At 41.4% G+C, this 27,797-nt stretch overlaps 1 protein-coding gene across 1 annotated transcript in view; it reads right to left on the bottom strand.

The window, feature by feature from the left end:
• Window positions 1–27,797, bottom strand: part of SI (sucrase-isomaltase) — a 102,753-nt gene that overhangs the window by 15,053 nt on the left and 59,903 nt on the right. Inside the window, exons 37-54 of the mRNA XM_079977525.1 lie at window positions 27,122–27,260; window positions 21,367–21,500; window positions 20,289–20,323; window positions 20,080–20,196; window positions 15,900–16,048; window positions 14,837–14,921; window positions 14,695–14,751; window positions 12,672–12,796; window positions 10,718–10,806; window positions 9,504–9,553; window positions 8,644–8,814; window positions 7,102–7,251; window positions 6,496–6,702; window positions 5,289–5,443; window positions 2,008–2,176; window positions 1,125–1,221; window positions 902–1,014; window positions 551–676 (exon numbers count right to left, since the gene is read on the bottom strand). Coding sequence (XP_079833651.1) covers window positions 551–676; window positions 902–1,014; window positions 1,125–1,221; window positions 2,008–2,176; window positions 5,289–5,443; window positions 6,496–6,702; window positions 7,102–7,251; window positions 8,644–8,814; window positions 9,504–9,553; window positions 10,718–10,806; window positions 12,672–12,796; window positions 14,695–14,751; window positions 14,837–14,921; window positions 15,900–16,048; window positions 20,080–20,196; window positions 20,289–20,323; window positions 21,367–21,500; window positions 27,122–27,260 — 2,168 coding nt within the window. The remainder of the gene's footprint in view (window positions 1–550; window positions 677–901; window positions 1,015–1,124; window positions 1,222–2,007; window positions 2,177–5,288; window positions 5,444–6,495; window positions 6,703–7,101; window positions 7,252–8,643; window positions 8,815–9,503; window positions 9,554–10,717; window positions 10,807–12,671; window positions 12,797–14,694; window positions 14,752–14,836; window positions 14,922–15,899; window positions 16,049–20,079; window positions 20,197–20,288; window positions 20,324–21,366; window positions 21,501–27,121; window positions 27,261–27,797) is intronic.

Below are 27,797 nucleotides of genomic sequence, written 5' to 3' on the forward strand. Positions count from 1 at the left end.
TCATAGATACATCAGTATCATAGATCATATTTTTGATCCTAGGGTTGGACCAAACAATTTAGCCCCCAATTTTGTTGTTGTTTTATTAACTATTAAAATTCAAAACTATAATGCAACTATAATGCAAAAGCAAAGCCATCAGGTTCAATTTCAAGCATGTCTAAATGACTTTACGAAAGTTAAAGGGCCATTTCGCAAACTGAGCCATAGCTAAGACACATACACCTAAAAATGTAAACCTTCTTAAATTTTCTGGGAATGTTTTATTGCTTTTTAAAAGATTTTTAAAACAGTTTTCACTTTGAGATATCACTGGGATAGAGAAGGGCAAAGCTGTTTCTTTGCTGACCTTAACCATACAAATTAGGTCTGTGGCTCTTTCCTCCATCTTTCTTCTTTCCTTGGTTTTGTCTGCATATAATGTTTTATACAGAACTCAGTTGGGATTTATATAGTCCTGATTTTCTGAATCATTTTGAAATCTTCTTCCAACAAACTAATTATCGATTGGAATCTGAAGCGCACTGGATCACAGCTGCAAGACACTTACATAGGGTATTCTAGCTGCCCTCATAGCATCATACACTTCAGCAACCTCAGACGTGTTTTTGTTCCCGTAGCGGCAAAGCTGGAATCCCAAGGCCCAATAGGGTGGCATGACAGGCCGTCCAATTAGCTACAATTGAAGAGCAAATCATAGATTTAAAACAAAATGAAACATTGAAATGTGGTAGCACACAAGCAGTCCCCCAAAACAAATAAGAACCGATGCATCCGGTCTGTACAGTTGGCCTTCATGATGCAAATATCCATCCATATTGGATGGACATATAGAGAAACTGGTAAAAAAGGAATTAATCTCCATTGATACACTGTGATGTTATAGCAGTAGATGTCTTACTGCAGTGTACTCCTGAACTACTTCTTCTGGCTTTGGCCCTAAAACCATGTAAAAGTCCAATATTCCTCCAATTGTGCGATATGTCAGGGCAGGTGTTGGTTGGAAGGTGACATCTGAAAAATCCAGAAGGAATAGGAAATTAATAATCAATTGCCATAAATGTATGAACAAAAAATGAAATTCTGTACAGATTTTTCTATTTTAAAAAATGTTGTTCTTTTACCCATAGCATTGCTGTTCAGCAAAAGAACTCCATGAGCACTTCCATCATTTTCAAGTCCCATGTAGAAGGGGTGAAAGCCATAGGAGTTCAGCTTGTACTGTAAAAAAATAAAGGCAGAAGGATTTCATTTCTTCTGCATCTAAGTCCACATATCTCTTCTGAAGATATACACATATCTGGATGAAGGCTGGGGTGTGTGCCATCTCAAACTCAGTCCTGAACAATTCTTATAACCCCACCACTCCAATTCTTTGAGCAGAGGTACATTTGAGATATCAGTACTTAGCCAGGTTTGATTTCCCTTTGTAGGAGGAGGTCGCTAGAGGCTTGTGATGTTTTTGTTGGAACTTTAAAAAAAAGTTCATTGCTACCACATCAGGTCTTGAAGGAGAGGAAGCCTGTTTTCAAAAACACTGCTAACTTTGGGAGCCTAAACTCAGTTCTGTCACTCTTTAGCTGCACTTTGCTGTTCTCCATTCATAACAACCTTGATACACACATCCCATTGTGCTTTTTTCTGACTACCTCCTAGTCTTAGGCCATCCTAACGTCCATGGAAATATATTAACAGAGCATTAAAGGCTGTCAACAGGTCTATCTTAAGTCCAAGACTCTAGCCCAAAGAAACCCAGATTGACTAATAACAGAATTCTGATAGGAAACTCCTAACATTATCCCTTCCCCCAACCATTTTTATAGACCAAATTACCATATTATACATTTACAGTACTCATTGTTTTCCTTTTAAAAGATGTTCATCGCTCTCTAAAAAATTCAAAGTTATTTTTGCTGTTTAGGAAAGGAAGCAAGTCCAAAGTAGGAAAACTGAGACAGTGACACAAACTGAGAAAGAAGCAGAAGAGTGAGCAAGAACTCGGCTTACACCAGGTGGTTGATCTTTTGTGAACATTCCCCAGGTCTGCCAGTTCATATCTCTCCGGAACTGAGTGTGCTCAGTTTCTCCAAATCCGTACACATATTGTGATGGTAGGCGAGTCGCAATCTGAATGAACATGTCGCTAAAGGTGAAGCCCGGCACCTGAGAATTCCAGCTGCAAAAGAAGGATGGTTAGTCTATATCAGGCATGTCCAGCAGGTTGATCGTGATCTATTGGTCGATCACGGGCTGTCCCTGGTTGATCCCATGAGAAATTTTCTAAAAAATAAAAAAAGCTCAACAACTCTGGTTAATCCTCCAGTGACAATGGGTAGATCACTGCTGGTTCTTTTATACTGTGAGTAGATTGCAGTCTCTTGGGAGTTGAACATGCCTGGTCTATATCATATAGTACAACTCATGCAAAGCAGAAAGAAAAGTGGTCATTTCTCATGGGAGATAGCCAAGAAATAACCAATGCTTCTGAAAAAACACGTGTGGCCACATATTCAAGATAAGAGCCAGGGTATTGGCTTCAGCTATAGTTAGGTGGCAACTTTACATTAAGTTATTTTCCAAATGAAGACAGGAGTGCCTGGCGTGCTCTGGTCCATGGGGTCACGAAGAGTCGGACACGACTAAACAACTAAACAACTAAACAACAACAATTTTCCAAATGTGTATTTCTGAGGTAGTCCTATCTACATACATCCTCTCTCTCTCTCTCTCTCTCTCTCTCTCTCTCTCTCTCTCACACACACACACACACACACACACACGTTTGTGTGTACCTTTTGGTCGGACAACACAGAAACACAACTTACTCTAACCTTATATTTTCTCCCACCCCCAAAGGAGAGTAGGAACATAATTGTTGACTGTTTGCCAACCCACATGTCCTCATTCCTGCAGCCCCCCACACGATGGAGGCAGAATGCCTGCAGTGGGGTATTTGCTCTGTTTCAATAGGCTCTCACACAGATCGTAGACACCTTCTCTTTAAAGGTGCTTAATTATGCAGGAAGCCTACTAAAGTAGAGTGGGTTTCATGCTCTAGATAGCTAGCCCTCAAAACACAGAGGGGAAATGCAAGAATAGTGGTGGATTAACATGTGAATGAGTAAGGTGAGGGGTCACTGAGCTCATTCCCACTCATCTCCTTCCACAATCAGGGGTGGTGGTGAAAAATGAAAGAATATAGTTTATTTTATTTATTGAAGTTATATACCACCCTATATCTGGAGGTCTCAGTTTCTGGAATGTGAGTACCACATATTATCGGTTACTGCTCTGTAATTCTCAATCTTTCTCTTAGTATGGTACAGGCTTTAACCTCTTTGGTGTTTAAGTGCAAATAAATGATCTGAGCCATTGCTAATTTCATTACAGAATCAGTGAGATTCAAACTGAGAACACTTTTCTTCCGGAGAAAAATATGTAGTAATTGTCTGGCCAGTTGTCATCAGAACAAAAATGTTTGTGCTAAACCTACAGGTTATTCCAAAAATCTCCACACCCCAGATTTTTGGAGTTATGACACACTTGTCCTTGCTTCCAAAGTGGAAAGGGTTTCACCATGTTTCTGTTTGATATTTACAAATTTTGTTCAGAACTTTAATTTTCCCCACTACATCTCTCTCTGCGTCACTACATTGATAATACAATGCCCTCTTGATGTGAACATACATGTTAGATTAAATCAATACTCTATTTGATTTAGCAAAGTGAATGTGCACTTGCCTTTTTTTAAAAAAAAAACTCAGCAAATATTTGAACATACTTTACATGTTCCACACTTCAGTGAGTGGGTGAGACATTCCGGGGGTAATGCTTACCAAGATTTGCCTTCATTTGGGGGAAAAAATACTCACTGCATTTTTGTAGGTTTTTTTATTAATTTCTAAAAAGTACAAGCAGAATATATTTGGAGGCAGACAGAACAAACCCTCTTTAGCAACCTCACATCAAATCCTCACAATGATCTCAGTTATTATAGATGTCATGATGGAATGCCATCCATGAGAGACATATTTAGAACTGGCAGCTCTCTAGTGCTAGGTTAAGCATTTATCCTTTTAAAAACAAATGAACAAGCATTCTCCTTCAGTCAATGAGGAAAAATCACACACATTAAAAATTATCAACTGGGAGAGAAAAGTTCAAGAAAATTCTCATGGGTAAGGTGCAGGGTGTTGTGTGTGTGTGTGTGTGTGTGTGTGTATATATATATATATATATATAGTCAGGGAACTGCCATCAGTACTGGAGGGAGAGCGCAAAAGCCAGCGTCCAGGGATCGGGAGAAGCAGCCCATCTTCTGGGGAAGAGAATCAGTGTAGCACAAGTGGAGAAGGGGGGGCAGGTGGGGGAAGTGGCGAGGTGGTCCCATGACTCCTTGCCTGGGACCAGCGGGGAGAGTAGGGGTCCTCCGTTGCCCACACCCTCCCTGCGCCGAAGGCTTTCGCGCAGAGAGGGTAGGCGGAGACTAGGCGTGAAAGAGCTTTTTTGCTGGAAGAAGTTTAAGAAACGCCCACTGACGGATTCTGCCAGCGACTGAGTCAGCCACAGGTGAGTGGCGGTCCGGACAGATGAGGTTCACTTTGGCAGCCCAGCCAGGTGTTTGCACCCAGCCAGGGAGATAGGTACCTGCTTACGCGCGAGCAACCCCTTAGAAATCCATATATATATATATATATATATACACACACACACACACACACACACACATTAACAAAAGGGGTGTTTAGTTTGTTTGCTGCTTGCAGACCACTGGTCAGGCAATTACAGCGGTACCTCGGTTTTCGAACAGCTTAGTTGCCGAACAACTCGGAACCCGAACGCTGCACTCCTGAGCTTCTGCTTTTAGTGTTGCGCAGCAAATTTGAGTCCCCTGCATAGTAATTAAGCCTTTTTTCCTCTCGCTTCTGCCCTTGCCCTGCTCATTTGAGTCTCCCCCGCCGTCATAATTAAAGCCTTCCGTTTCTGATTGCAGTGTTCTGAGGTGATATTTGGTGCTTTGGTTTTTACTATTTTTGTGTTTTTGTTTGTGTGGTTTTTCATTTTTGTGATTGTGGTTGGCCAGGCAGACTCCAGGATGCTTGATAAATGTTTAGTGGAAATAACAACACACACACACACACACACACACACACACACACACCTTCCTTGTCTGAATTTGTGTGAATGATACCATAGCATCATAAGCAAATTAAGACATTGGTTCAGGGTGTTTTCCTGCTGATCCTTGCTGAAATTAATCTATCAATAAAATCAAAGATTCCACTTACATAATCGTTCCTGTGCTTTTGCGTCGGATCTGAAGGCCAAATGGATTGTTCACAATGTCCACTTGATACAACCGGCTAGCTTCTGTACTTTGAGAGCTGCTTGGCGTGAAGAGCGGGACTGGAACTTCGTATCTTTTGTGGTTGGGATCATAGATCTACGGAGAAGGGAGCATTCTTCAGCGTGCAAAAGATATGTAACAAAACCAAACATCACAAGGACCTGCTTGTCTATAAGAGTCAATGCAAAAGCACAGTTCAACAACTGTTTATTACCCATTTTATTTACATGAGAATCTCTATCCCGCTTTTCCAATGCCCATGCACAGTTCACTCCAATTTAAAATCACAGTTTAATACATTGCACACTAGTAAAAGGTACTTTTAAAAATATATTCAAAAACATCCATGGTAGAAATCACAGTAAAAAATGACTTTAGCAGGCAAAAGCTTCATGGAATTATAAAAATTGTATTGACCAATCTGGCAAAGGACAGCCAGAGAGAAAAGGTGCCCTATTATTGCCCCATTGTAGAAGTGCTCTGCTTGTTGGCACTGACTTTTCAAAGCTTCTTATCATGCACATTCTAATGGGCTGTCTGCAATGTTAGTTCCACTCCAAGGAGACCCACTGAAAGTAATGAGCATGACTAAATCATCTATTAATTTCAGTGGATCTACTCTGGTAGAATGCACTTGAGATATATCCCAGGGCTTATCCACACTTACTTTTCCTCTGCTTTTTCCAGGTATAGTCTGCTCTTAAATGCTCCATATCTGAGGGCCCCTTTTAATTTTAATTTTTGCTCTGGAACTTTTCCACAAAAAACATGCTCATTAAAGCTCAATCGGAGCAAATGGCAACCTGCAGAAAACCTGAATTGCTGTTTGCTCCGATTAAGCACTAAAGAATGGGTTTTTGTGGTGAAAGCTCTGGGGCAAAAAACAAACAAACCTAAACCCGACAACAACACTCAGACATAGAGCTCTTAAACATGAACCTATGCCTGGGGAAAAACAGAGTAAAACGTAAGTGTTGATAAGCCTTTGATGTCTGCATATTGAAAGTACTTTTCTCCAGCAATGGGGATTATCATGTCATGGAACTGAGAGGATGCACCAAAAGGGTTTATTAAGAGTGCCATCCTTGGGGAAGCTTTGTTTGCTGCAGAATCTTAAGGGGGGTATACTCCATGAGATTACAGTTTACCTTAAACTGCAGCATGTTGTTGTAATGGTAGGTCACTACCAAGCGAAGCTGGTCCACAGCTGGTGATTGAGACCCATAAGGATTAGGATAGTTTGGGTTCCTCTGCAGATCAGCTGTCACGCCCTCAGCACTGTGTTGAATGTTACTGGCGGTGTAGCCATAATTCTTGGGATAAAAGCAGTGAGGCACACCAGGAGTAGAGACAACCTGAAATAAAAGACCATATTAAGTAAGTCAACACTATGAGAGAGGCTTCAGCAATAAACAGTAAATAGGACTGACAATGGGCAATGGGAGGACTAATGAGGGCTAAGGCATACAAAGAGCTTAAAGAACAATTTAAGGGTATCTGTCACAAGTAAAATATGGTCAAAGCAACTTTTAAAATAAAACAAAAAAACTCAGCTAAAACTGCCCATAAAAAGCCAATATTGGTGTAGAACTGCAAATCCGAAAGAAAGAAAGAAAGAAAGAAAGAAAGAAAGAAAGAAAGAAATTCATCATCGCAAAATGAAATGGTATCAGATGAGATTGAGAAAATGGGTAATTTTTTTGGCACATCAAATGGTTCCAATTCACCTGTTTCACCAATTCCCAGTTGCTTACCTGCCAGAAACAGCCACGTTCTTCACAAGTGCTTTGTGTTGGTTCTGGATACGGATAACAATTGAATTTTTCTGTATCTTCAGTAGGCTGCCCCCATTTCAAGGTATACTTTTGCCCCAGTGCAAGCTGAAGACCTTGAATGTGCAAGAGCTTTGGAAATAATAATAAAACAGCAACAAATGACAAAAATCATTTCACTGTTCTGTGTACATTAAACAGCAGCCTCATTTTAAAAAAATGAAATGTAGTTTTATTTAATTAGTTTATATTAAGTAGAGCTGGCTCTTTGCAGCATACAAACATAGCTATAAATGTATATGACAGCAGGAGGTAGCAAAAGGAAATGGAACATTGGGAAGAAGCTACTGTCTCAGTTCATCTATAATAAGTCAAGATGGCATGGAGAAGTAGAGACATCACCTTGCCAACAAAGGTTCATATAGTAAAAGCTATGGTTTTCCCAGTAGTGATGTATGGAAGTGAGAGCTGGACCATAAAGAAGGCTGATCGCCGAAGAACTGATGCTTTTGAATTATGGTGCTGGAGGAGACTCTTGAGAGTCCCATGGACTGCAAGAAGATAAAATGTATCCATTCTTAAGGAAATCAGCCCTGAGTGCTCACTGGAAGGACAGATCGTGAAGCTGAGGCTCCAATACTTTGGCCACCTCATGAGAAGAGAAGACTCCCTGGAAAAGACCCTGATGTTGGGAAAGATGGAGGGCACAAGGAGAAGGGGACGACAGAGGACATGATGGTTGGATAGTGTCTTCGAAGCTACAAACATGAGTCTGACCAAACTGCGGGAGGCAGTGGAAGACAGAAGTGCCTGGTGTGCTCTGGTCCATGGGGTCACGAAGAGTCGGACACGACTAAACGACTAAACAACAAAGCATGGAGAAATTTCCCCAGGGACAACAGCCAAGTGGAACTCGGAGGTTCCATGTCAAGACAAGCTTAGGCAATTTCAATAGGTCAAACAGTGGGAACTGGGTTAGAAGTCTAGGGATGGAGATCATCAACAGGCAAAGGAGAAAACTGTCTAGGATGTGGAAGACAGGCATGTTAGATTAAATGTGGTAGCAAATACCTGAATTCTTAGCTACTGACAGAGGCAGAATATTGAGGATGCTGGATGATGCAGTTTGAAAGAGGTGCCACTCTTGAGAGCTAATTGGGACCAGAGACATACTGTAACCACCAAATGAAGCTTACTGCAGGGCACAGAGCTTGAATGGTTTGATTTGCAGCTTCACAAGGGCTCATACCTGACTGGACACCTTATTTTCCCAGCAAGTAATCACAAAGCAAAGAATGCTTTGTGCACTCTGCACCCTGTTGCCTGCCTCCAAGACCCAAGCAATGTGGAACTGAATACAACCACCATTTTTATTCCTCTTCCCCTTTCAATTGGGGGGGAGAGAGATATGTGGGATTTAATGGTGCACGGGAAGAACTTTTTACTAAAGTAAGTATTCTGGTGTCTTTGTAAGCATGAGGATAGTACCAAAATGAATGCACACCTAATGCATTTTTTCCTTACCTGAGTTGAAGAATCATAGGTCTCATTATGACTGGATGAGATTGGCGCACCATTTTGAAACACCATAACATTAACAGGTTTGCTTGACAGTCCTAAAATTTTAATTTCGCTGAATTTTAAGTTGTTTGGGTCAAAATATCCCTCGTGGGCGAGGCTGATGTCCAAAGCATTCTGAAAGAAAGGGTGTGGGGTTTTTTCATACTGTTATTTATGTTATTTATGATTTTGCAATTGTTTGTCACAGCCTCTCTCTTGCTCCAGTCCGATTTCATCATACAAACTTTTGCTTGAGAAATAGCATCAAGATGGAGGACATTGCACAAATGTATTAGCAAAGCATCTATGATACCAAATTCTACAAATCTATTTGCATGTATAAATGCTCAAGGCACTTGGATTGTTAGCCAGGTTTTGACTTCTAAAGCTGCCAGAGACGGCTATTTAACATCTATTTTGAACATTTTAATTAGAACATCACTTAATGGAAAGGGTTCCATTGACTCCACTAATTACTGTGGGACAACCCAACTAAAATAGAAACTAATTGCACACTAAGGTTTCTTGACCAAATGTGTGTGTGTGTTTATTTCTTTTATATTGTTTGTTTTTGTACATCTACTGCAAATGTTCTGAAACCTGTTGCTACGTGCAAGATAATTATATGCAGGTGCAAATGTACCGATTTATCACATCAAGGGTTTGCTATTTTAATTAAATAGAAGGCACATCTAAGGGCAGTGCCTGTCAGTCAATCAATTTCTAAATAGGTGCAGAGATCACTAGTCTCAGAAAGACCTAATTCTACACCAAAACTCGGCATCATCTAGGAGCAAGGATATAAGATTAGAGATTATACATACCTGACTGACATTAAATGTGTGTAAGAGGTAAAGGCCATTCTCATATGCATCTGTAATAAGAAAGCAGCAACAGAATGATTAAAGGGGAAGACTGCTAAGAGGACAAAGAAGCAGTTTCCACTGGTGCATGGGAATGCAAGAAGCAATGGCAGCAACCTTTAGAAGCACCAGTTTAACGTTACAAAAAGCTTAACAGCAACAATAAGTACTCCATCCTACAGCTCTCCTAGCAATATCATGGATTTTTATTTCTGTAGACAGGTTCTACTTTATGGGCACATTGAATAGGGACATTATAATATGGGGGTTTCCTTCTTCAGACCTGTACCGGGCATGAGCCAGGCAAATATAAGCAATCTTAAGTGGGGTAAATATATGAAATTAATGGAAGTGAACTTTCGTTCAAAACCACCGAAGACATATTTACATTATATACTTAGGTATATGTACCAATCTAATTTGGATGTTATCCAAGGGGCTGGAAGACACTGTAGTGCAGTTCCTATGAACACCACTGGGGCAACATCAGAACTCCAGGCCATGTGGAGAAGTGCAACACAAGTTTCTTTTCCATGTTTGTGTTACCCCTGTATTGGAAGGATGCAGCTGTTGGAGTGAGAATAATCAGGATATGGGCTCCTCTTATATTGTCTTGAACTACTTACTGATAACACATCAGTGATGCAAGGAGGATCTGAAGTATAGCTGAACCCATGGCACTGGGTGATTTTAGAAAGGGCCTAGGTTTATGTTGTTAATCATCTTTTAAAAAATATGGTTATTTGTATTCAGTATGTCTGCTATTAAAATACTTATTAGCGACTTTTCTATGTTCATGTGGCGGTGTTGTTCAAAATCTGCTAAAACAATATTGTTCCCATTCCAGCATTTCCCATTTCAAGAGGACGATGCTGACACAGAAGAAGGCATGTTGCATCTTCTTATCAGGTGGTCCGGAACTTATTTAGCATCTAATTTGAATTTCACATATTCTTAATAAGCTGTGCAACAGCCTTGCCAAGAAGTGGAAGGCTGTAGCTCAGTGACAGAGCACATCCTCTGTGTGAAGATGCCTTGGTTTCAGTCCCTGGCAGGTAGGGCTGGGAAGGACTCCTGCCTGAAACCCCAGGAAGCCCTTGCCATTCATTGCCAATGGTGCTGTTCTAGATGGGACTAATTGTCAGACTCTGTAGATGGCAGCTTTCCAAACTTACCGATAGTTGTTCCATCGTCCCAATAAAGAAGCCCTTGAGCAGCACCATTATCATCCAGAGCAACCGTAAGACCCATTGGTTGCTTTCGACTAAAAACAAAAGAAAACATTTAAATGACAAATAATTTAGTTTTCATAACTCTTATGAATTAAACTGGGAAACCATTGTCCTCTGTCATCCGCTCATACTGAGACATCCAATATGCCATGGATTCCTGCCTATTTGTTGTTGTTTAGCTGTTTAGTTGTGTCCAGCTCTTCATGACCCCATGGACCAGAGCATGCCAGGCACTCCTGTCTTCCACTGCCTCCCGGAGTTTCGTCAAACTCATGTTGGTAACTTCTATAACACTGTCCAACCATCTCGTCCTCTGTTGTCCCCTTCTCCTTGTGCCCTCCATCTTTCCCAACATCAGAGTCTTTTCCAGGGAGTCTTCTCTTCTCAGGAAGTAGCCAAAGTATTGGAGCCTCAGCTTCAGGATCTGCCCTTCCAGTGAGCACTCAGGGCTGATTTCCTTCAGAATGGATAGGTTTGATCTTCTTGCAGTCCATGGGACTCTCAAGAGTCTCCTCCAGCACCATATTTAAAAAGCATCAATTCTTCGGCATTCAGCCTTCTTTATGGTGCAGCTCTCACTTCCATACATCATTACATTCCTGCCTATACTGTGTCCCAATTTGTGCCCCGTATGGGCGCAGGGAGTAGGGAACAAGCCTGATTTGAAAGGGCATGTAGCAGTGGTGGGTGCTCTGCCACTCACCTAGACCATTCTCAGAGAAAGTACCACCCTTGGGAACCCAGCAGCACCACTAGTGGACTTCAGTGCCTGAGGCTGGAGAGCTGACCTAAAAGAGAACTTGCTACCTGTGGTCTGTCCCTGAGACTTAAACTGAGATCAGGCCTCATGACACTCGAAGCATCATCCCTGTCTTCACGCTCCCTGTTGTAAGTGAGGGTGCTGGTTGCTATGGATGGAGTTTAGCTACCAGATAACTTGGCACTGTTGAGGTCTTTGTCATCCTCATAGCAACATTTGGGGGTTTGGGGGGAGGTTATTAGTATTAGTACACTAATACTTGTTGCAACTTTTCACAATAGGGGTTGGAGTCAGTGGGATTCATAGTCAGGTGTAAAGACTCTCTGGCAGCTTTATGTACATTTATTACAAAAAACCCTGCTTTTTCCCTCTTGCCCTTCTGTTGCCCTCTGATCTTTCCAGGCACCTAGAGCGGGGACTGAGAGGCTGGTCTCCCTCCTCCTCACTTTCACTCAACACAGTCTTATACTTCTGCTTATCTGGTGATTGCCTAGCAATGCTCTGACTGCCTTCCAACTCTACCTCTTCTAGAGAGCTATCAGAGTCTTCCCTGGGAGGGGGGGTTCAAACTGCCCTCTCTCGACTCTGTCAGCCAGCTCTCATCTGCAGAGTCAGTCCCTCATTCATTTAGTTCAATTTTTGAGTCTAACTCTCCCCCTCCATTCGGGGGGGGGGCATGTTCCTGACCCCAGGAGGTTGGCCCTTCACTTCCCTCTTAAGATATCCCCTTAGAGGCCTTAGGCTGTCACTTCAAGGCCTTAGTCTCACCTCTGGGGACCAGCATGGCCACTACACTTGCATGAGTGCTCTGTCAGTAGCACTTCAGGCTATAGAAGGGACTCAAGGCTCTCCCAACATCTGGGTGGGATGGAGTACTGGCTGCTGATCACTGGAGCCCCCACCCTATGCCACACCAAAGGTGTGCAGTAACCAATAAAAGTTGTGGTTATCTGACACCAACTTGACCATTTGCCAAGTTATTAGCCTCCACACAACACAGCCTTGATAAGCGCTGTGGACAGAAACAGGCAATCAGTTGTACTTCAGAAAATTGATTATCTATGTATTTTTGGATTTGATCTACCTATATAAAGAATTTGTAAAAATTAAAATAAAATCCCACATATCTGACTGTACCTGGCATTGGTATTCAGATCAGGTAGTTGCCATGGGATAATGTAGCCACCTCTGAGATGAAGGTTGATGTGTTCAAGCTCAGCTTGTAAAACAGAATAATTTCCTCGGACTCCAATTTCCTTGCTCTGTTCATGAAAAGGGGGAAATTTCAGTCTCATTTTCAAACGCTAAAATCTGTGCGCACACACAAACATCCAGCCAATCGTTAATTACAAGTACAAGAAGTAAACTGTCTCCTCCCCAAGACTCACTGCTTTGGAGGTGGCAGCACAGTTCAGTGTCCTTCACTACGTCCCCAATCTATTAAATCAATACATTTTACAAATCTGTGGACCAACATTACATTTTGGGTAATTTAAAATGGCAGCCAGCCATTTTGGGAGCTTGGCTCCCATTCAGCAGCAGCATTGTTGGCTGCTGTGGTGACACATTTAGGAAGCCTAGTGGGGAATGGGTGCACAATTGGGCAGGCTTGTGAGGGGTCCTTGGCCCATGACCTATCTCTCTGCTGGTGCCAGGCCTGTTCTTAGGACTGGGGGACCCACTGGAACAGAATGGGCTATGATACAGAGAGCTGAACAGGTGGGGAGGGGATATTGCACAAGGCAAAAATGCTTTACCAGGCAAAGCTACCAGTGGATCTTGCTTGTTGATCCTGAAAGACCTACATCGGCTCTCAGGACATTTCAAAGAACAACTCAAAGTGTTGGTGCTGACCTTTAAAGCCCTAAATGGCCTTGGCCCAGTATACCTGAAGGAGCATCTTCACCCCCTTCATTCAGCCCAGACACTGAGGTCCAGTGCTGAGGGCCTTCTTGCGGTTCCCTCACTGTGAGAAGTGAAGCTACAGGGAACCAGGCAGAGGACCTTCTCGGTTGTGGCACCCATCAGATGTCTGTCTGACTTTTAGAAGACATCTGAAGGCAGCCCTGTTTTTAGGGAAGTTTTTAATGTTTTTAATATTCTGTTGGGAGCTGCCCAGAGTGGCTGGGGAAACCCAGCCAGATGGGTGGTGTATGAATAATAAATCATCATAATCATCATAATCATTATCATCTTCGTCTTCGTCTTCATCATCATCATTATACAGTTAGCAAAACATACTATCTGTGTGGATAGTACTGGTTGTCCCTGAGTATTTTCAAAATGGTAGCTTCAGTTTTTCAAGGACAGGCAGGAGTCCAGAATGGGCAAAGGATGTGTATGATCCAGAGGGGAAAGCCAATGTTTTGTGGTGATCTGTGCCACCCATGGGGTAGAGATAAGAGGAATAGCCTAGGAAGTCAGAGACAGGAGGGGAGGAGGGAGGAGATTTGCAAGAAGGTGAAGAGGTGGAAGAAACCATACAAGAGAGAGTCAGGCCATTAGAATCCTATCTGTCTCCTCTGCACTGTGTCCAAGGAACAGGAGGGGCTTATAGCAACAGAGCAGCTGGAACTACCGCATAGGAGAAATTGCCGGTTATTTGCCTGCACTACGTCAGAAGAGGGCATTTAAATGTGCTGATGGAGGAATGGTTTGCTGTTGTTCCGACTGTCTAGATTAGAGCATAAGTTTGAAGGAGGAGATGCTTAACTAGCTATTTAGCTGGAGTGGTGCATGTAACTCTTCCACCTTTGGAACTGATGTAACTGAGTGCTTTGTCGATTTGTAATTTGAGTGCTTCCAACCACACGTCCTCAAGGTGGGGCTGAGTGTGCTTGGGACACAGTTGCATGATAGCTTCATTTGCAGAGACTCCATGTGTCTATTGCAGCAGACAAACTAATATGGAACTTAGTTGCTCTCCTCTGCCAATGGCAGCCATTTAATTGCCAAGGAAATAGTGAAACTGAAATTAAACCCAGGATAGGCTACCATACAACATGAATATTGGCTATGTAACATGTGCATTAAAGGCATGACCCTCAGCAGTTGTGATTCCCTGGAATTTTGAAAAGCCCTTAATGCAACATATTACATTTCTTTTCTTAATTTAATCTGTTTTCACATTTGGAAGATGCTTCAAAGGAATTTCACTTACTGTGTAATAATCATACCAGCGGGCATCAGGAAAGTAAGCATTCACTGTTGTTTGATTCTGTAATTTAAATATGTACATTAATATTGTAGAAAAAATCTTTATTATTCTTATTCTTAAACTTTGCCTTTACATTTGTACTTACTTCATCGAGCACAGGGCTGATGAGCAATGCCGGTCCCCAGAGAAATTGTCTGTCTATGTCCCATGTTGTTCTATCATCTGTAAATCTGAAAGCAACACAATAAATTATTAAGTGTGATAATGCTACTGGAAAAACAGTCTCACAGTATATGAAAAATGGATATAGATTTGGATCTGGAATATCTTAGCAGAGTGATCAAAATATTGAAGCATATTGAAGCAGTTTAATTTATATGTCTAATCAATAATGGGTGCAGATGGGGGGGGGGGTGACAAGAAAAGGAGATAGTTTTTCCAGTATCTTTAAAAAAGAAAAGAAAAGAAGCCCCTAAAATCTCAGCATAGATGCTCCATTTATGGCAATAAATGGGGCTCAGAGCACACATAATGTATTTATTATATTTATTAGTTGCTTTTAGCCTAAACATGCTGCTAAACTGATGTACTCACACAAATACAAAGCACACTTAAGCTATCTTCAGGTGTTTGCCAAAATATACAAGATTTAAAACATATAAGTCCTGGCCCCAAGATCCCTGGACATATTTGTGCTGCTTGCTCAGTTCTTGACTTTACAGGCACCTCATCAAGGAATTATCTACATGAGTGAGGAAGTCTTCAAAAGCAGTTATTAGATCCTATCCTTAGTGACTTCATTTACATATTTCAATTTTCATTCTGCGCCTTCTCCAAGGAGCTGTGGGAAGCTACGATACTCTTCCCCAGACACGCTACCTTCATATCAATCCCTACCCACAAACTGGCTGTGGGGATGTTGGGAGAACCCCAAAATGGTGCACAACAGTGGGCGGAGAGGAGAGATCATTCTATCAGGCAAGCGATTCCCACAGAACAATGTTGAACTCATCCCCCTAAGTCTTTAATAAACACAGAGAACTGAAATACCAGTCAGTGTCGTAGGCCATGCTACAACTCACGCTACAAGCCTGAACATATATTTTAATCTTTTAAATAAGAGCAAACTTTTTAGCATTGGTGACCAGGACTGTTTTGTCCAACAAGCTTACATTTTAAATGAACTTGGTAGAACATTTAATACTTACTCGTGGAGTAAAGGGCGCACGACTGTGCTTCCATGATCATGAGCCTCATACAACAGTGTGTAGAGATAGGGGAGCAAAGTGTATCTGGTATTGAGCACATTCCTGGATAGGTCTTCGAAAGCCTGATCAAAGGATACAGGATCTTGCCTCTAAAAACACAAAGCAGCCTAGTCATTAGACCTACTGAAGGTCTCTCCAGTATTTATACATGGCACACCTAGAACCACATATATTGTGCATATATTAGGGAGAGATTTTAAGTCGTATAACTGTTGTCTTTCAGCTATCTGAGTTCTTTTATCTCTATTTTAGGTCAACATAAGCTGGGCATGCTCTCAGCTTTATTTGACCCCCACAACTATGGTATCCAACGATTGCCACCAGAGGGCTGATTTACTCAATGTAAACTCAATGCTTTTGAATTCAAAAACTCAATGCTTTTGAATTATGGTGCTGGAGAAGACTCTTGAGAGTCCCATGGACTACAAGAAGATCAAACCTATCCATTCTTAAGGAAATCAGCCCTGCGTGCTCATTGAAAGGACAGATCGTGAAGCTGAGGCTCCAATACTTTGGCCACCTCATGAGGAGAGAAGACTCCCTGGAAAAGACCCTGATGCTGGGAAAGATGGAGAGCACAAGGAGAAGGGGATGACAGAGGATGAGATGGTTGGACAGTGTTCTCGAAGCTACAAACATGAGTCTGACCAAACTGTGGGAGGCAGTGGAAGACAGGAGTGCTTGGCGTGCTCTGGTCCATGGGGTCACAAAGTGTCGGACACGACTAAACGACTAAACAACAACATGACTATAATTTGATTATACTTCAATTGATTATTTGTAGCTGAATCAGTGGCTTGGCCTCAGGGTAAACACTGTACTTCATGTAAGCATTATTTCAACAGTGTTAGATCTGTGATGGATCATTCGCATAGGCAAATCATGAAGTGAAAGCTTTCACCATGTATGAGAACCAGTGTGGTAGAGTGGTTAGCATGTTGGACAAAGAGAGACAACGGTTCAAATTCCAACATAGCCATGAAGTTCACTCAGTGACTTTGGGCCAGTCACCACATCTCAGTCTAAACTACTTCACAGGGTTGCTGTCAGGATATAATGGGAAGAACCAGGGATATAATGGGAAGAACAATGGAGAAGAAGTTCATAGTGAGCTCCAGCACCTATTTTTCTAGAGAAATAGCACCGGGGAGAACCCAATATTCCACCTTGAGCTCTGTGGGGAAAAGGTGGGTATAAACGTAATAGTATTAAAATAAATTAATATGAAAATCAGAACAAGAATGCAAATGTGCTTTTCTTGTTAAATCACGTTGAGAGTTTTGATAGGAGGTGATACAGAAATGGAATTAAATACGTTAATAAATAAGTGAACCAGACCCTTCTGAAACAACAGGGAAAACCTGCTCTCTTTCTTCATATGATGTCTTATAAAACCATCATGGTCTGCTCCTTTGGACCAATTCTACTTTTTATTTGCCCCAGCTTCAACATTTATATCAGCCATGTTAAAGTTGGGCCGGATACTCTGCACACTAATTCACAGGGTGGTTCATTCCCTACAACACAGTTGTGGATGGGAGAGAACCCAAACACACTTAAATGCCTTGGGAATTTCTGTCCCAAATTAGAAAATGTAGCAGCTACACTGCTGAGAGTCCCTCTGCCATAGGCTGAGGCAGCAACAAAGATTTCTGGGGTGGGGTGTGGAATCTCTTTGCCACTTCATCTTGAATTCCCCCTCCCAAATTCCTACTATTCACCAATTTTGCCCCCCATCCCAAAGAGATCAAAATATCTGGGCAGAATTCTTGGGGCCAACATTATTTTAAGGAACAAATGATAGAACTTGGTCCAAAGTGATGTTCTGTAGAATGGAAAAGGAGATAAGGAGGAATGAGTTGTGCCCCCGATTCACAGTAGCACCACTCACCTTTGAAAACATTTCACAAATTTCAAGTGTGTGAGAGAGAATGGAAGAAAAATTCCCAGTCCGGTCTACAGAACATGTGACACATTCTGCTAAATTTGCCTTCTTTCCTGCAGGGCACCACTCAGGACTTTTAAAGGGGGGAAAGGAGTGCTAATGAGTGATGTCAAGCGGCCCTTTCAATCTTTATTAAAGGAAAGGAACAATACCTTGGCAAATTGGGTTAGACTGGAGGCAACATGATAACCCTGAATCTACATTTTTAAAGGCTTTTTAAAAGACCTATTGAAAGGTGTGCTGCTGCAAGATAAAGCACTGCCTTTTTAAAAAAGGAAGTGGCAATTCTTTAGAAATGTGCAATAAAAATAGATCTTGCTACTCCAGAACAGTCCTGTTTTTTCCCTATTTAACTTATACCCACTTTTTAACCCATTTTCTACAATGCCCATTTTCTAAGCGCGATCTGTTTTTCTGTGCTTTCAGGTACCATGCTTCCTTTAAAAGAAGGGACGCGGGTGGTGCTGTGGTCTAAACCACTGAGCCTAGGGCTTGCCAATCGGAAGGTCGGTGGTTCGAATCCCCGCGACGGGGTGAGCTGCCGTTGCTCGGTCCCAGCTCCTGCGAACCTAGCAGTTTGAAAGCACGTCAAAGTGCAAGTAGATAAATAGGTACCACTCTGGTGGGAAGGTAAACGGCGTTTCTGTGCGCTGCTCTGGTTTCGCCAGAAGCAGCTTAGTCATGCTGGCCACATGACCCGAAAAAACTGTTTGCAGACAACTGCCAGCTCCCTCAACCAGTAAAGCGAGATGAGCGCCGCAACCCCAGAGTCGTTTGCGACTGGACTTAACTGTCAGGGGTCCTTTACCTTTACCTTTAACACAGTGGTTGCTAAGATACCAAAGCACAGTAACCATTGTGTGGCGTGCCTCAGGCGGCAGAAGTCCTTGAGGCAGTGCTCCACCTGCTCCACCACTGCTGAGAGGGAGACGTTGCATTCTGCAGCATTGCCACTTGCCTTCCCTGCCCCTGGGCAGAGAAGCTGAGCAAGCGGCAACACTATTTGAGCAGCGCTCCAGCTCCTGCCACGTTCAGTGAGAAATTGGGCACAGCAGCAGCAGAAGTAGGGTGTGGACGGAGACATGGGGTGCCCTAAGGTGGGACAGGATGTGGCAATTCCCATTTTGCCTCAGGTGGAGAAATGGGATGGGTCGCCCATGTGGTATGCAAAAGGGGATAGCAATCTTTCTTTCTTTTTTAACATCTTCCATGCTTTATTGTCCGTAATTACATTTGTACAACAGAACCGTATCTTCATTGTTATCTGTAAACCAAATTCATTTAAAAAAACCAAACAAAAGAATACAAATCTTCTAACAATAATTTTTTCAACATAAACTTTGACTTTCCATCCTTTCCATATTCTTTTCATTTTAATAAACCTATTGCATAAACTTCTTAACATATTTAATAATAAAGAATTAATACTCATATTTTTCCCTTCTTTTAACATGGATTATTTACAGAGATCACTCAAAGGTTGCAACCGATTATTCTTTAAATATCTCTTAAGAAATTCCCAATTTGAAATGCTCCTGCTTAGATTTATCTTTAATCTGTTCCCTGAGACTATCTAGCTCAGCATATTCTACCAGTTTCAATAACCATTCTGATCTAGTGGGGATAGCAATCTAGTGTCTGAGAAGAGATATTATGTGGACTGGACAGGGAATGCTTTGGCGGATGGTGACTAGGTATTGTGGAATGCACTCCTTATTGACATATGAGATGTCCCATCTATATTGATTTTCTGCGGGCTTTTGAAGGCACACCTGTTTATAATGGCATTCCCTTCTTCTCTGAACTGGAGACTCCCGTTTTCATTGCTGTCTTGTTTCAATTAGATTGTTTTGTTTTAAATCATGGTAGATTATATTTTAATATATTAGTAGGGTTGTTTTAGTGTATATTTTAATTATTGCACATTCTGTTATTAATTATCTGTGTTTTAAAAATGTTGTCTAATTGGTGTTCTGCAAACTGCTTAGACACCATCTTGGCATTAAGTAGTATATTAATTTAAATATAATAAAAATAATAATAATTGAGGATGATGCAGCAAGGGAATGCTCAGGAGGAGGAGACTGCAGTTTTAGATGAGGGCGCAATGGAAAAGTAGCAGATTTTCACAATGTAACCAAAACAAGTAATTAAACAATGCATAGCAAAGCTTACCATATAGCCTATGCCGTTGTGATTCCTGGCAAATGGATAAAAGGCTCCCAGCTGCATCCAACGGGCACACATTTGGTAGTTTGTATGTTCATTGAAACCACAGATATCTGCTCCAGTCTGAACATATTAAAGTAACTGAGTATTAATGCCACATATTATTTCAAATATAGGATAAAAGGTTAAATTGTGGGGTTATGACTCAGACTTACGTAGGATATTCCGAAAAGGCTGAACTCCATCATACCTGTAAGAGAAATAGTCTAAGTTTATCAAATGCATCTCCCTTCACTGTAAAAGTCACTTATCTAACATTTTGTTTGGGTCTTATTCAGTCACATACATACAAGCCGTTAAGCTGAATGTTAGTTAACTGGCAGGCCAAAATGGAAGCATGGGACAGAGCATGTGTCAAAAGGGCTTTAGTTTAAGTCTAGGAGCCCTTCTCGTTTACCTGTCACTGAGATCACTTAAAGTGACAGGCACAAAACACAGATGAAGATATAATCCAGTTACATTTATACATGGAATTTGGCAGTTCTGACCCAAACAAGCTTGGCATGCATTGGACCTCCATGGTGCATTACATTTCTGCCACATAATTGCATCTGCATGTGCATTTTAATACAGTTATGTGCATTTTTTTATGTGCTGGAAGCCTGGAATGTGTGTGTGCATATCACGTACAAAACTTGTTTGCATTTTTAGCAGAACGGTGGCGGGAGAATAATAAGTGAGATGGAAGTTAGACACAAATCAATGGAGGTATGTTTTGCATCAAGATTTTCAGATGATTCTGTCAGTAGACAAGGCCTTTTCAGTGGTGACCACTAGCCTTTGGAACTCTCACCCAAGGACATGAAATCAGTCACATTAGTACCAGCTTCTCAAAAAAGCCTTGAGAACCCACTTAGGATTTGTACATACTTTGTAAATACTGCTGAATACAGTCATCACCTTATTAGGAGTGCAACATGAATCTTCCATTGTTGTCAGTAAAAATACTTATTGTGCAGGAACAACAATGCCTAAGTACAACATTAATGTTGTCTTTTCTTTCTGAACACTCTGTCACTCTGCCTGTTTGTGGGGAGGGAGGGACAGATACCTTTTCTATGGCCATCAGTTTTTATTTATGCACTCTTGTTGCAAAATGGGATACCAATTCTCATCAGGCAACAACTTTGTAATATCACTATTAAGAAAATCTTGCTCATTAAAAACAAGTACAACTTCCAGAAAACATACTACTCATCATAAAATGTATCAACAATGTATAATTTAACTCACCAATTATAGATTTCAAAAGCTGATCCCACCGCGAAAAGTTATCACCAAGCCAATGGCCTGCCCATTTGCCACTCGACGGATATGTTGAACGAGGAATGACAATGCCACGTTCTCCGGTGGCACTTTGTAAAGCACTAGGATTGGAAATTAAAATAGAAACCAAACAAGTCAGAAATAAAATCCAGTGAAAGGTGTTTAAAAGTATACTTGCAAAATCATAGAAATCCTATTAGAATAAACAAGTTCCGTTATAAATACTTGTCAGGGGACTGACATCGGAGCCAGGAGTGGAGGCAGAGCTCCCAAGCGATGCCGGAGAAGGGCCAAGCAGGGAGAGAGGGAACTCATTGGCTGGGGAAGGAAATCAGCGTAACACCAGGGATAAAGGGGGGCGGTTGGGGGAATTGGAGAGGGGTCTCCAGGACTCTTCGCTGGAGACCAGCGGGGAGAGCACAGGTCCTCCTCTGCCCACACCCACCCTGCACAGAAGACTTCCACACAGGGAAAGTAGGCGTAGACTTGGCGTCAAAGAGCTTTTGTGCTGGAAGAAGTTTAAGAAACGCCCACTGACGGATTCTGCTAGCGACTGAACAGCCACGAAGTGAAGGGCTGTCCAGTCAGGAAAGGTTTAACCAGGCTAACTAGCCAGGCATGGTGGCAACTTACGCACGAGCAACCCCCATACATTCATTACAATACTGAAATACTAAATAAGATGGATAACAATGTGTAACAGAAAAAGAAGTAGAAAATTGATTCAAAAGTGTGTGAAAGAAAGTAATAGAAGTGAAAAGAAATTGCAACTGAATAGACTGGAAGTCTAAGCCAAGGGTGGGGTGAGGGATGGTGGTGGGAAAAGGAAGTATCTGTGGGACTGAGTGTGGGTATGTATGAATATTTTTAAGGATTGTATAAAATGTCTGTTTGCATATTAGTAATATGTATGTATTAATGTTGAATTATTTTAATAATAAAAATTTGAAAAATTAAAAAAGAAATAAAAGAAATAAAATCCAGTGAATATTTAGAACCAATATATATAGAATTAACAGGTATGTAAATAATTTTTTTAAAGCATCTATTCAGATTCTACTACATGGAGGCTAGGGTGGAACATTTACTCCAAAGCAGTGTAATTGTAAGGAAGCAATCCTATAGAAAAATCTGCCAGGATAAATAGATTGCCAGCTGTGTCAAGATGTGACAGCTTAACTCCCACATCCTTGATTCCTCCGGAGATATACCAGCATATTCCAGCTCAGCCAGGATCTATGCAGTTGACTCAAGGCAAGTTGATTTTAAATTGCTGTAAAATGTGAAAAGGGGGCATAGCGGAAGCATGGTGTGGCAAGAACAGATGGGGTGGTACTTAGGCTGCATCCTAAGCCCATTCAGCTCAGTCATATGACCTGGCAACTCAGCATAAATTAAACCAGCAAAAAAAGGGTGGTATAACAAAAAACACTATTTAAAATACTTGTTCTGCCTCTGCCAGGCTTAAACCTTCACATTTAAAGTTAATATTTTCCACTGGCCTTTGCACTTACCAAATGTTTCAGTGCAGTTCTTGGTTCAAAAGACATGACCAAATTTAATATGAAATGCAAGCACATTTAGAATATATTATTTTGAGAGAAAATGCGCTGTGATAGATTTCTTAAAGCTATATTTAAATCTGGATTCTTTTTCAGCTTTGTTTGTTTGTTTAAAAAGTGCTGTTGATTGTGGAGATGGGGCAGAGTAAACTTATGAGTTCTCACATGCAAAAGTGACAAGGACTGGATATAGACAAAGTCACACATCCCTACGCAAAATATGGACTTTTAATTCTTTATTTAATATCTTATTTCTAGCTGGATATGTTTTTCTCTCTTAAAAAATACATATTTCGATCCATATGTCCTGACAGAAAAACACTGAACTGTGAATTTTCAATCATAATATGCATCGTGATACGTTGAAGTTGCAAACAAAGTGCAGTCACATTCAGAGAAGTGTGAGCATAAGAACAGCCATATTGGATCACACCAAAGGACCATTTAGGCTAGCATTATCTTCTCACAGTGACCAACCAGTTGCCTATGGAAGCTTGCAAGCAGAACACGAGTGCAACAGCAGCACTCTTCCCAATTGTATCTCCCGGGAACTGGTGTTCAGAGTGTAACAGGCCTAATGTCCCCCAGTGAGTTTTGTGGCTGAGTGGGCATCTGAACCCGAGTTTCCACAGTCTTCGTCTGACCTTCTGCTGCATGGGCTGGCAAGTGTGGTTTCCAAAGGTATTTGGTCAGTTGGGGGGAGGGGAGCTTTCAAGATCTTAGTCCGAGAGCCTTAGGAATTGGAAAGCTTCCTGGCTTCCACTGGCTGTATTCTGAGGGCTAACTCAGAGGATGACACAGTTCCCAGGACCCTTACGCATCAGTTTTGAAAGTCTTTTAACACCGCCCTTGATTTGCTAATAGTGTGGAGCAGCTGGAGGAAAAACAGATGGATTTTTGTCTGTTCACACTGAAAAAGGGAGCGGCAATTTGATAATAACGAAAGTGAAACCAATAATAAACCAGGCTGTCTTGGCTCAGCCACATTTAGTGGACTCCTGACCATTCAGTCCAATCATGACCAACTCTGGGGTTGTGGCGCTCATCTCACTTTATTGGCTGAGGGAGCCGGCGTCATGTGGCCAGCATGACTAAGCTGCTTCTGGCGAACCAGAGCAGCACACGGAAATGCCTTTGACCTTCCCGCCGGAGCGGTACCTATTAATCTACTTGCACTTTGACGTGCTTTTGAACTGCTAGGTTGGCAGGAGCAGGCACTGAGCAATGGGAGCTCACCCTGTCGCGGGGATTCAAACCGCTGACCTTCTGATCAGCAAGTCCTAGGCTCTGTGGTTTAACCCACAGTGCCACCCATGTCCCTCATTTAGTGGATAGCTATCCCTTAATAAGTTTGTACAGTGGTACCTCGGGTTACATACGCTTCAGGTTACATACGCTTCAGGTTACAGACTCCGCTAACCCAGAAATAGTGCTTCAGGTTAAGAACTTTGCTTCAAGATGAGAACAGAAATCATCCTCTGGTGGTGCAGCGGCAGCAGGAGGCCCCATTAGCTAAAGTGGTGCTTCAGGTTAAGAACAGTTTCAGGTTAAGAATAGACCTCTGGAACGAATTAAGTACGTAACCTGAGGTACCACTGTATATTTTGAATGAAACCGGTAAATAGTTTCAAAGCAATACTTGGCTTAGCAGTGTCTTCTCTACAGAAGAAAGCAATTTTTAATGCATTGTTTACAATTTTAAAGATTCCATCATCCAGAGTGATGAATTATTGCCTGCTGATAATGTTCAAATCATACTTTAGTCTATCTGATACTAGAGAATGTGAATCCACCCACCCATGTCCATTCAGCAGTTTTGCAAGTGTCATGAGTGACAGCAAAATGCCAAGATCCTGCCACGTATAATGTGTACTCAGGGTTTTGTTGTTGTTTTTTTAAAGGTGGCCTCCTGGCCTCTACTCCCCACCCCCCACCCCACTTTCTCCATAGTAATATTAAACTTATCAAGGCCTCCAAGGTCATTACAGTCCATGGAGTGTTTAAGGGGAGGGGATGTTGTTCTTTGCTTGCTCATTGAATTGGAAAGGAAACAACCTAGAAATATTACCATTAGATCAGAGATTATCTAAAAGAGAATATAACTCAATAAGGAATTAGCATGTAATAAAGTTGCCTCAGAGCTGAAGAAATAAATTGCTGAAGAGCAAGTCTTGCCCATTTTCTTTACATAATATGCACCCTCTTGCCCCTCTTTAACATTTACTTTTTAAAAAGTGAATTGTTAAGGTTATTAATTTAAGAATGGGTATACAGAACACTTAATTTAAAATAATCATTCAGTGTAGCCTACGTGGAATCCTAGCCAAACAAATACAAGCTTTTTAATTAAAGTAGTCCATCACATATGAGGCTTGGAGCAAGGGGTTATTTTCAACTTTAATTTCTTATGCTAGTCTTAATGGCCTATCAAAAATGCCGAAAACTGCTTTGTGACATCAGTGAGTGGCAGAGCAGTCTTTATTACAGTTGCCGGAACTTTCTGCATCTGCATCACATAGGACTGTCTCAAGATGGCCTTTGAATACCTCTTATAAGAGGAATCCCATTTATATGTTCCCTGTGTTGCATCTGAATGCACAGAAACAAGAGTGTTTGGCGGGATGTAATTAAACATCCATATTAAAACCACTAAGCTGGCCATTTGGTTTCACAAACCAGGTCAACAATTAAGTTTGCACAACATAATCTGGTTATTAGAATATGCGTACAAATAATTTGCTCCCAGCTAAGTGAGGAATCAGGTCTCTTAATATTGTGCCCCAATGTACTTGCAGTCTTAGAAACAAGACAATGAAACTTGATGCTTAAAAGGCTATTCAGGCTGTTCCCATGGCACTCAGCATCTACAGATACATTGTGCATGCACTGCCATGGTGTTTGCTAACATGAATTGGAGATCTTGGACGCCATCCACATCACTGGTGATGGAAAGTGGGAGGGGAGTGACAAATTACAGCCCTAGCATGTAAAAATGTTTTCCCCACCTCAACCCCACTGCCACTTCCCTGGATTTTCAACATGTCAGTTGAAGTACACAGAATACCAATATGGCCAATATCAGACCCTTCTTCATAAACTTATTGTAATCTTTTTAACAGAAACTTTCAAGGCTACCAGCCTTCAGAATCTACCACAGAATACTATGCAGCATAATACCAATGAATGGCATAGTGTTCTCTAGATTGGTTAACTACACCCTGCCTGAAAACTTTGGAAAATGGTTGCCTGTCAGTTTAGATGAACTGGGCCAGATAGACAATTGCTCTGACTAAGGCAGCTTACTATGTTCCATCTAGAGATTATTGATATTGTAGAGTTCTCTGGCCACTGAAGGAATGCTAATCGTGTAATCCAATGCACGTCTACTCAGAATGAACTCCCATTCAGCTCGGTGGGACTTACTTAGTGTTCTAGCGGTAAACCATAAGCCTGTGTTTCCCAAACTTGGGTGTCCAGCTGTTTTAGGACTACAACTCCCATCATCCCTAGCTAGCAGGACCAATGGTCAAGGATAATGAGAACTGTAGTCCCAAAATAATTGGAGACCCAAGTTTGGGAAACACTGCCATAAGCACTTACTTGCTAGTTGTGAGGGAGAGTCGTACCTTGGAAGTCAAACAGAATCCATTCCGGAAGTTCGTTCAACTTCCAAAACATTCAAAAACCAAATCGTGGCTTCTTGATTGGCTGCAGGAAGCTCCTGCAGCCAATCAGAAGCCGCGGAAGCCCCATCGGACGTTTGGGTTCCAAAAGAACATTCGCAAACCAGAACAATCACAATCACGGGTTTGCGGCGTTTGGGAGCCAAAATGTCCGAGTTCCAGGGCATTCGGTATCCAAGGTACAACTGTATTTGTGAAACATATACCCTACAGTATATACTAGTTAAGAACTCAATAATTTTGATGGTGTGTTTTTTTTTTTCTTGTTCAAACAAGTACAAATAAAGGAAAGGGCAAGATTTAAATATGTTGAGCACCTTTACAGGTTTTTTTTAAAAAAAGATAAAATAAGCCGTGTATAACTTTGTAAATCATTTGTACAAATTGTTTCTATGGAGAACTGAATTGTTTAAAAGGTAAGACAAGCCCCAGGGAAACAATGTACCCAAAAAGGAAAAACAACAACATGTAACTTACTCATATGTAGGCTTCGTTTGTGACCAGCCATATAGATTGTGGACATCATAGTGTCGAACTGGGGTTCCATCCGCCAGAAATTGTTGACTCTGCATGCACAAGGTTTTACTACTCAGCCCAACTTCTCTTCCTAATAAGTCTAATGAAGAAGAAAACATTAAAAGAGGTTAAACAAAATCTTACCCATCTTCTGCTTCCATGCTTAAAAATCAATTTATAAAGTCATGTTGGAATATCAAAATTAAAATTTCTGGTTTGGAGTAGACTCCAGAGGTATGGTATTTGAATGGCGTAGACAAAATATTAATTTGACTCTTCTGAATTTGTGTTGTGCGTATATGTCTATGTATGTATGTATGTGGGGGTGGTGAAGGTATGCCTGTGGCCCCTTCATGATTACATGATTACTCCTCTTAAGGAAGCTGTGCCTGGAGGAAGAACTTTGAGGGGAGAGACTCCATCAGGCAAGGCCTCCTTCCACCTGCCTTGCTCCACCCTCCAGTCTCGGCTTCTCAGTTTGTATTGTATTATTTTATGTACTGTGGCTTGCCATTTTATTGATTATAGTTTAGAAATTATTTATTGTAACTGTTGAGTGGATTTCTGTTTAACTTCTTTTTGCTGATATTATTATTTTATACTATTCTAATAATTGTTGAATGTTACTTTTTTGATG

The sequence above is a fragment of the Podarcis cretensis genome, assembly GCF_951804945.1.
Source record: "Podarcis cretensis genome assembly, chromosome: 5".
In the NCBI taxonomy this organism is placed as follows: Eukaryota; Metazoa; Chordata; class Lepidosauria; order Squamata; family Lacertidae; genus Podarcis; species Podarcis cretensis.